Source organism: Larus michahellis, chromosome 25, assembly GCF_964199755.1.
Source record: "Larus michahellis chromosome 25, bLarMic1.1, whole genome shotgun sequence".
In the NCBI taxonomy this organism is placed as follows: domain Eukaryota; kingdom Metazoa; phylum Chordata; class Aves; order Charadriiformes; family Laridae; genus Larus; species Larus michahellis.
In genome coordinates, this window is record NC_133920.1 from 3,083,055 (window position 1) to 3,093,487 (window position 10,433).

At 52.6% G+C, this 10,433-nt stretch overlaps 1 protein-coding gene across 1 annotated transcript; it reads left to right on the plus strand.

Moving 5' to 3' along the window:
- Window positions 1-6,472: 6,472 nt before the first annotated feature.
- On the plus strand, window positions 6,473-7,399 carry LOC141734828 (olfactory receptor 14J1-like). Its single transcript, XM_074567034.1, has one exon. The coding sequence runs from the start codon at window positions 6,488-6,490 to the stop codon at window positions 7,397-7,399; it is 912 nt and encodes a 303-aa protein (XP_074423135.1). The 5' UTR covers window positions 6,473-6,487.
- The last annotated feature ends 3,034 nt before the right edge of the window (window positions 7,400-10,433 follow it).

A 10,433-nucleotide genomic window follows, 5' to 3' on the forward strand; every position in this document is an offset into this window, starting at 1 on the left:
ATAGTGCTGTGTAAGCCCTGCTCAGCAATAATGGAAACATCTCTGTCTTATCAACGCTGTTTCCAGCACAAATCCAAAACACAGCCCCATACCAGCTACTGTGAAGAAAATCAACTCTACCCCAGCAAAAATAAGCATTTATGTGCTGAATCTGCTTTGCCACTCTGAAACTGTCTCTGAAAAACTAGCCCAGTGGGGGTTTTTAGCCCAAATGCATATGCAGCACTGAAGTGTGTTTCCGTATTGTCCTGGTTTAGGCCGAGTTGGCCAATGACGGACGACAGATGCTCTCCCCCAGCTCTCACTCTGAGGAGAGGAAGGAAAGAAAGAGATTTATGAGTTTAGAAGGAACTAATCTACTTTAATGAAATACTTGTAATAAAATAAAAAGGAAATAATGAAATAGATACAATATATAGAAAACTGTATCAAGCTCCCAAGATGATGTCACTGTCAGGCACTGGGGAGGGCCCAGACTGGACTCAATGACGGACAGGAACTGGATTCCAGGTCTGGAGCCAAGAACGCACAGATCGGGGTCAAAGGCAGATTAACACCGAGCATTCCGCCACCTGAGGAACCTGAACGTACACAAGACCACATGGTGGACAGACAATTCCCTGTCCTCTCTCTGCCTAGCCGAACAAGGTAACTTAGAGGAGAGGGGGCTGTAGGAACATGTTTCTGCCCAGCGAAGCAGGCGTGTCTCCCCACTAACTCCCCCACCTTCCCAGGTACCCTTAAAGATAAGTATGAGGCTCTGCAAGGGGAACTCAATCATGACGAGGGGGATAATTCAGTGTCCACAGAGGTGTCACCACAGTTAAATCAGACTACACCTCCCATCAAAACATCTTCAGTTAAGGAAAAAAGACCGGTCATTGTTGTAGGTGACTCCCTACAAGGAAGGGAACGGAAGGCCCAATATGCAGAACTGACCCACTTCTCAGGGAAGTCTGCTGCCTCCCTGGGGCCCAGGTTAAAGATATAAAAAGAAAACTTCCCTCCCTGGTAAGACCCTCAGATTATTACCCACTACTAATTTTTCAGACAGGCAGAGATGATCTGTTAACAAGAAACGCAAGTGCGATCAAGAGAGACTTCTGGGCCTTGGGATGACTGGTTAAAGGGTCAGGACTGCAAGTCATGTTCTCCTCGGTCCTCCCAGTCACAGGGAAGGATGAGGAAAGCAACAGGAAGAGCTGGAAGATCAATACTTGGCTCTGAGCCTGGTGCCAGTGGCAGGATTTTGTTTTTTTTGATCACGGGATGGTTTACACGACACCAGGCCTGCTCGAGACAGATGGGGTACGCCTGTCTCAAAAGGGGAAAAGGATCCTTGCACAGGAGTTGGCAGGGCTCATCAAATGGGCTTTAAACTAGATTTGAAGGGGAAAGGGGATGAATCCAGCACCAGAGAGGCAAGGGTCTTTGATGGCTTAGAAACTATGGCTGCGCCGGGGAATGGTCAGGTAGAAGTCAAGCCTTCTTCCAGCAAAAAGGTGGCAGGACCAGTAGCCCAGCTGAAGTGCTTCTTGTCCTGGGTTGAGCAACACAGGACTAATTTATCTTCTAATGTCTGGGAAAACGTCACTCTTAGAAGATTCTAGTGTCTGAATTCGTGAAAATATTTGCTTTATAGTCAGCTAGGCTATGTGGGATTCAAGGCCTCGGTGTTTTCAAGCCTTGGCAGGTGCAGGTACGAGGAGGAGCGAGGCCTGGGCATTTGACCCAGGCTGGCCAACAGGATTATTTCATACCATGAACGTCACATTTGATACAAATGAGAAAGTTTGCTGCGTTGTTTCTCTCTCCCTTGATGGCTGTGGTCTAGAGAAAGTCCTTGCCCCGGTGCCGGACCCCTGAGCCCTTCCCTCCCTCCTGAAGCCGTTGCTCTTGCAGTGTCCAACATTTACTCTCCCCTGCTGGGAGTGCACAGCTTCCTACTGATAGAATTGGCTGAGTATAATTCTTGTACATCTTATATTAGTATTGGGATTAATACTGGTGCTTTAACATTATTGTTAATTATTTAGTCTTGTCCTATTAAATCTATTTATATTTCAACCCTCCTGTTTCCTTGCTTTCCCTGATTCCCCTTTCTGCGTGGGGAGGGGTCACTGGGTGATAGAATAGTTGTCTAAATGACAAGAAATTGTTATGGGTTTTCTGAAAACATAACACGTCTACACTAATGCACGCAGCATGGGCAGCAAACAGGAGGAGCTGGAAGCCATTGTGCAGCAGGAAAACTATGATGTAGTCGCCATCACAGAAACGTGGTGGGATGAGTCGCACAACCAGAGTGCTGCATTAGATGGCTACAGACTCTTCAGAAGGGACGGGCAAGGAAGGAGAGGAGGTGGGGTGGCTTTGTATGTGAGGGAGTGTTAGGAATGTCAGGAGCTTAATGATGGTGACAATAGGGTTGAGTGTTTATGGGTGAGAATCAGGGGGAGGGCCAATAAGACAGATATCATGGTGGGAGTCTGTTATACACTGCCCAACCAGGATGCAGAGGTGGATGAAATACCGTACAAGCAGCTGGGAGAAATCTCATGATCGCTGGCCCTTGCCCTGGTGGGAGACTTCAACCTACCCGATATCAGCTGGGAGCACAATACGGCTGAGAGGGAACAGCCTAGGAAGTTCCTGGAGTGTGTTGCGGAGAGCTTCCTGACACAGCTGGTGAGGGAGCTGACAAGGGAAAGAGCCCTGCTGGACCTGTTGTTTGTAAATGGAGAAAGACTTGTGGGGGATGTGACAGCTGGAGGCCATCTTGGGCATAGTGACCATGAAATTATTTTCAATTCTCAGAGGAGCAAGGAGGGTGGTCAGCAGAACTGCCACCGTGGACTTCCAGAGGGCAGACTTTGGTCTTTCCAGGAGGCTGCTTGACATAGCCACTTGGCAGGCAGTCCTGAAAGGCAAAGGAGTCCAGGAAGGCTGGACATTTTTCAAGACGAAAGTCTTAAAAGTGCAGGAGCAGGCTGTCCCCATGTGATGTAAAATGAGACATCAGGGAAAAAAGACAGCCTGGCTGAACAGAGAGATACGGTTACAACTCAGGGAAAAAAGGAGAGTTTATGGTCTTTGGTAGAAGGCCACTCAGGAAGGCTACAAGGATGTTGTAAGGCTATGTAGGGAGAAAATTAGCAGGGCCAAAGCCCAACGAGAACTTAAGCTGAATTTGGATGTTAAGAACAATAAGAAAAGTTCCTATAAACACACTAGTAACAAAAGGAGGACTCGGGAGAATCTCCATCCTTTATCCGATGAAGGCAGTAACATAGTGACAAAGGATGAGGAAAAGGCTGAGGTACTTAGTGCCTTCTTTGACTCCTCCTTTAGTAGTAGAGTGGGTTGTTCCCTGAGTACCCAGACCCCTGAGCTTGTAGACAGGGGCAGGGAGCAGAACGAAGCTGCCATAATCCAAAGGGAGATGGTGAGGGACCTGCTCCAACAGCTAGACATACACAAGTCTATGGGGCTAGGTGGCCTCCCCGCGAGGGTACTGAAGAAGCTGGCAGAAGTACTCACTGAGCCATTTTCCATCATTTACCAGCAGTCCTGGTGAACCATGGAGGTCCCAGTTGACTGGAGGCTAGAAAATGTGATGCCCATCCACAAGAAAGGATGGAAGGAAGATTTGGGGAAGTACAGGCCTGTCAGTCTGACCTCAGTGCCTGGGAAGGTCATGGAACAGATCATGCTGAGTGCCATTATGTGGCACATGAAGGACAACCAGGTGATCAGGCCCAGTCAGCATGGGTTCATGAAAGGCAGGTCCTGCCTGACAAACCTGATCTCCTTCTATGTCAGGGTGACCCGCTTGGTGGATGAAGGAAAGGCTGTGGATGTTGTTTCCCTGGAGGCTAGTAAAGCCTTTGACACTGTTTCCCACAGCATTCTCCTGGAGAAACTGGCTGCCCATGGCTTGGACAGGTGTACGCTTTGCTGGGTAAAAACCAGGGCGATGGCCAGGCCCAACGAGTGGTGGTGAATGGAATTCAATCCAGTTGGCAGCTGGTCACAAGTGGTGTTCCCCAGGGCTCGGTATCGGGGCCAGTTCTCTTTAATGTCTTTATCAATGATTTGGACGAGGGGATTGAGTGCACCCTCAGTAAGTGTGCAGACGACACCAGGTTGGGTGGGATGTCGACCTGCTTGAGGGTAGGATGGCTCCAGAGGCAGATCTGGGCAGGCTGTACCGATGGGCCGAGGCCAATGGTATGAGGTTCCTCAAGGCCAAGTGCCAGGTCCCGCACCTGGGTCACAACAACCCCATGCAGCGATACAGGCTGGGGGAAGAGTGTCTGGAGAGCTGCCTGGCAAAAAAGGACCTGGGGGTGTCAGTTGACAGCTGGCTGGATGTGAGCCAGCAGCATGCCCAGCGTGGCTGAGAAGGACAATAGCATCCTGGCCTGTATCAGGAATAACGTGGCCGGCAGGACTCGAGAGGCTGAGGGCCCTGGGCTCAGTGGTGCAGAGACTGAGGACAGTACAGGAGTAGCCTGAGTGTGCTTGAGGGCTGCTGGTGGAGCCGGTGGAGCTTTCCTTTGTAGTGGAAAACAGCATGAGAAAGAAATAATGCCCCAATATACAGCTGGGGAGGTGCAGACTGGACACCAGGAGAAAGAAATGTCATTCCAAGGGCAGTGCTGTGGTGCAACACGCCACCCAGAAAGAGTCTGGATCAGCCCAAGGCTTTGTGTTTGAGGGAAGAGCCAGGGAGGATGGAGAGATCTCAGCAAAGGAAGGTGGCAGCAAGGTGGGGCAGCCGGGTGGATGACTGCAGCCTGCAGGGAAAGAGGCAGAGGTGATGGGACACCGTAGGACAGCCTGTGGTGGAGATGACACAAGGATGCAGCAAAGCTGAAAGGCCCCTAACAGAGTCAACCTCTTCATGTCTTGGGCTATGGCTGTTGTCTCTGCCACTGATGCCTACGAGGAGTCAAGTTATCCTTCCAGCACTGGGGTCTCATTGCCTCCTCGTCCATACTTCAGAGGCTGGGAGGTGTCATACCATAGTGCTGGCCGTGGCATTGCACATCTCCACACCACACTGTGCCAGGAAGAGCCCTGAGGAAGGAGTGAGGGACAGGATCTCCCTTCCTGGGGGCTGGGGGTCAGGCCTTGGCCCTTTGGGCGATGGGGTCAGGCCTTGGCCCTTTGCACTAATGAAACACATCCAGGGTTACTCAGCATCAGAGCCACCTTCACCTTGCTTTTCTTGACCTGTCATCACTGCCTCCAGTTTCTGCTCTAACTGGACCCTGGGGACAACATCTCAGTGGTGTCCCTCAGTGGGACCCATTAACACTCCAAGAAACTTTGGAGTTTGAACCTGACTTTGACTTCTTGAGAGGTTTTTTCAGCTTCCTCTCAGTGTCTGAGGTTCGTGGACTCAGCATCAATCCCACCAGAGGGGTCATTAAAACTCCTTGGGCTGGTGCTCTGCGTCTGAGCTGGGCTGGGCTCCTGGGATGGAGGGAGCTCACGGCAAGCGGGCAGCGCCTCAGAGAGACAGCTCTGCCCAGGAGCAGCTCCTCTGCCAAGCACAGCAGGGCTGGGGGCGGTGCCTGGGTGTCTCAGGGAGATGAGCGAGGCAGAGAGAGAGCTTAAAGGTGTCAGGATTGGGAGGACGACTGAGAGCTCACTGGAGGAGAAATCCTTGCAGCCCTTGGCACGGTAAGCCTCTGGGTGCAGGGCACTGCAGGTGGAGTTCCTGGAGGCATCTCCTAAAGCTGGCACAGCCACAGCTTATGGGATCTGTAAGGAGGCGGAGGGGGAGGAAGGGTCTTGTTATGAAATGTGAATAGCCGTGAAGCCAGGGTGTGCAGGCAGGGGTGCCCAGGGCTGTCCTTGAGCAGGGTCCCTGCACCCCGTGGGTCTGTGTGCCGGGGCAGGGACTCTGCCGGCTGCCAGGGTCAGCTCTCAGCCTGCCCCGGGAGACCCCCACGGGCATGTGGGGAGAAGCTTTGGAGAAAGAGCAACCACTGGCAGGGGAGGGTCCTGCTGTTGAGAGGGTGCTGCGTGGGTGAGGGCTGCTCACAGCTGCAGATCACTGCAGGACGTTCCCTGGAGATTTTTCAAGAAGCACAGCACGGCAGGGGCTACCTGCAAGGGAAGGATCCTGTTCTTCCAATCTTCTACTCCGGGTTGTCTGGGTGGGCGATGGGACAGAGAAATTCATCTCTCAGTTGAGGAGGGGGCACTGAAATTCCAAATCTGTTTCTCTTAGAAGTGAATAATCCAGGGAGGGAGGATTGGAAATCAACAACTGAATCTCTGCCCCTGCAACGATACAGCCCTCAGCAGCACAAAGCTGATCTCACAAAAAGATACGAATGAAATTATTCTGAGGAAAGAGAAGTCATTTGGGGGAAAACTTTGGGAAATGGAATAGGACGGGCCCAAAGAAGTCTGCCTTAACTTGCCAAGGTCTTCTCCTCTTTCAACAGTCCCTCATGCCCAGAGTGAACAAATGTCCAATGGCAGCTCCATCACCCAGTTCCTCCTCCTGCCATTGGCAGACACACGGGAGCTGCAGCTCTTGCACTTCGGGCTCTTCCTGGGCACCTACCTGGCTGCCCTCCTGGCCAATGGCCTCATCATCACCACCATCGCCTGTGACCACCACCTCCACACCCCCATGTACTTCTTCCTCCTCAACCTCACCCTCCTTGACCTGGGCTCCATCTCAACCACTGTCCCCAAAGCCATGGCCAATTCTCTCTGGGACATCAGTGATATTTCCTACTTGGGATGTGTTGCACAGGTCTTTTTCTTTGTTTTCTGTGCTGCAACAGAGGTTTATCTTCTCACTGTCATGTCGTATGACCGCTACGTTGCCATCTGCAAACCCCTGCACTACGGGACCCTCCTGGGCAGCAGAGCTTGTGTCCACATGGCAGCAGCTGCCTGGGGCACTGGGTTTCTCACTGCTCTCCTGCACACGGCCAGTACATTTTCCCTACCCCTCTGCCAGGGCAATGCTGTGGGCCAGTTCTTCTGTGAAATCCCCCAGATCCTCAGGCTCTCCTGCTCAGATGCCTACCTCAGGGACGCTGGGCTTCTCGTATTAAGTTGCTTTTCAGCTTTTGTGTGTTTTGTGTTCATCGTGCTGTCCTATGTGCAGATCTTCAGGGCTGTGCTGAGGATTCCCTCTGAGCAGGGACGGCACAAAGCCTTTTCCACGTGCCTCCCTCACCTGGCCGTGGTCTCCCTGTTTGTCAGCACAGGCATTTTTGCTTACCTGAAGCCCCCCTCCATCTCTTTCCCATCCCTGGATCTGGTGATCACAGTGCTGTACTCAGTGGTGCCTCCAGCAGTGAACCCCCTCATCTACAGCATGAGGAATAAGGAAGTCAAGGATGGAGTTTTGAAACTATTTTAATGGTGTCTACTTCAGATTAATAAGGTGGCCATTATACCACTAGGGCTCCAACTGTACATCAGGAAAAAGCAGGACTAACTATTCTTCATGTTTGTCTTTCTTATTTCGTTGTGTTTTTTTAATGTTTTGTTGTTGTTGTTTTGTTTGTTTGTTTGCTTTATACCTGTGATTTTCTTCTTGGTCTCCTACATGTTTTTCTCTTGACCCAAATACCTAAGGTATGTATGGATCTGGCTCCCTGGTTAGATAAACTCAATAAAGAAGCCAGCAGAAAATTATTAGTTTCTGCTTCCATCTCTTCACTTCTCCTCCGGAGCTGGCCGAGCAGCCCCAGCATGCAGGAGGGGTTCAGGAGGAAAATGCCCATCTGCTCCATGGAGGATCTGCCCTGGGGGCCCTTGGGGCTGCCCTGGCTGCCTCGCTGGGCACTCTGCCTCTGCTGTCTGCGAGTCGGGGCTGCTGCTTCCCTGGAGCCATGGCCAAGGACAGCAGCAGGATGTGGCCTTTCCAGTGCTGGTTTCTCCTCACACCCCCACTGTCCTGCTGTGCCCTTGCCTTTGTGTTCCCCCTAAGGTCTCGTGTACCTTGTGACCGTCCTGATGTCTCTACAGCGGCATCCCTGTGGCTGCAGGCAGGAACAGGCCACGTGAACCACTGTGTCAGAGGGGGCCTTCCTACTGGCACCACTGTCACTAATGGGACTCCTCAAGGCAGCGGTAGAGGTTGGATGGCTCTTCCAAAGCTGGTATCAGGAACGCACCCAAGGAACTGTTCCATGAAAAGCCCTCTTGGTGTTCTGGGGCTCTCCACAGACTCAGGGGGACAGGGTCAGAGTTGCAGGGGAATCTGTTAGGGACCAAGGGCTGGGCCTAGAATCATAGAATCATGTAATCACAGAATCTTCATGGTTGGAAAGGACCTTTGAGATCATCCAGTCCAACCATACACACACCAAAAAAAAAACCAACCCGCAAACAAACAACCTACAATCTCTGCCCTTCAGAGCATGCCCTGAAGTGCCAAATGTAGACATTTCTTAAATACCTCGAGGGATGGGGACTCAACCACCTCCCTGGGCAGGCTGTTCCAGTGCCTGACCACTCTTTCAGTAAAGTCATTCTTCCTGATATCTAATCTAAACCTCCCCTGCCGCAGCTTCAGACCATTTCCTCTGGTTCTGTCATTATTCCCCTGGGAGAAGAGGCCAACACCCACCTCTCTACACCCTCCTTTCAGGTGGTTGTAGAGGGCAATGAGGTCTCCCCTCAGCCTCCTCTTCTCCAAGCTAAACATGCCCAGCTCCCTCAGCCTCTCCTCATATGCCCTGGTCTCCAGACCCCTCACCGGCCTGGTAGCTCTCCTCTGGACACGCTCCAGCACCTCAATGTCCCTCTTGTACAGAGGGGCCCAGAACTGAACACAGCACTCGAGGTGAGGCCTCACCAGAGTACAGAGGCACCATCCCTTCCCTGCTCCTGCTGGCCACGCTGTTCCTGATACAAGCCAGAATGCTGTTGGCCCTCTTGGCCACCTGGGCACGCTGCTGGCTCGTGTTAAGCTGGCCGTCCACCAGCACCCCCAGGTCCTTTTCTGCCGAGCAGCTTTCCAGCCACTCTGCCCCAAGCCTGTAGTGTTGCTTGGGATTGTTGTGACCGAAATGCAGGACCTGGCACTTGGCCTTATTAAACCTCGTACAGTTGGCCTTGGCCCATGGATCCAGCCTGCCCAGGTCCCTCTGTAGAGCCTTCCTACCCTCCAGCAGATCAACACTCCCACCTAGCTTGGTGTCATCTGCAAACTTACTGAGGGTGCACTCAATCCCCTCATTCAGATCTTTGATAAAGATATTGGTGGCACATGTCCAAGAAGAGTGCAAATGGCTTTTGATTGTCCTTCCTGGTACTGTCCCACTTGTGGTGCTGCTGATGGCCAATGCTGTCCTAGAGAGGAACTTGGAGTTGCCAGCAGAGCTCAGGGGATCTCCCAGAAAAGTATGTGAGTCTGGGTGAGCAACGAGTGGCACCTCATAAAATGACTGACCATCCAAGGTGGAGTGTCCTTGAAGGAAAGGTGAACCTGAAGAGCCCATGGGCTAACGAGGCCCCTGCAATGCCAGGAGGCAGCAGGCCAAAGGGACATAAGACTAAACAATGGTTCAGTCCACTGTCCTGGAAACCCTGCGGGATTGATCTAGTGCAGCCCTTCCCTGCCCTTTGTGAAACTGAAGACACCCCTTGGTCCTGCCAAGCCCTGTCCTTGGCTACTGAGCAATGAGGGAAGATGGAAGGGGGCTTAGCAGCAGTGATCCCTTTCTGGCAAGTTCTGCTCCTCACCCCGACCAGCATGGCCAGTGCAGGGTCACCCCATGGCCTCAGGGCACCACAGCCCCCTCCCTCTGCAGAGCAGAAACAGCAGCTCAGGGCCCTGCAGGGAGCACGCGGTGGGAACCAGGAATGTCCAGCCAGGCCAGCCTGGACACGCTCACCTGGGGAAAGGCTCTCTGGGGAGAAGGGGTGTCCCTGGAGAAGAGCAAGGGAGCATTTCTGTGCTTGCAGGGAGGAATCCTTGAGAAGGAGAAACCTCTTTCTGCAGGCCCCCACTCTGGACAGGCTGCTCTGTGCCTGGACCAGGACTCCTGTGCTGGCCTGGGGATAGGGGCTGGCACTGAGGGGACACAGACCATCTGTGGCCCAGGCACTGGGGGAGGCCACCAAAACAGGCGGGCTGAGGGGGACAGAGCCCTGAGGGCTGCCAGGGCACTTTGCCGGGGGGATGTCTCCCCACCCTCGAGCACACCTGTCCCATGCGGTTCCAGCATGGTGGGCCCATCGAACCATTACTGGGGCAGCAGGGCCAGCCTCCCCATTGCTCTCCAGTTTCCCCGTCACTTACTCCTCGCTCAGTCACATCCCTCTAAACTACCCAGGTGCTGCTTTGAGCTTCAGGCAGTTGGAAGAATGCCCTGGTCTTTCAGCAGGCTAATAATCTCTTCAGCAAAATCCTTCCATGTGTTTATATCTATCCTGTCCCACCC

Bases quoted from the DNA above. Each gene is read 5' to 3' on its own strand.
- LOC141734828 (XM_074567034.1), top strand. From the start codon at position 6,488: ATGTCCAATGGCAGCTCCATCACCCAGTTCCTCCTCCTGCCATTGGCA.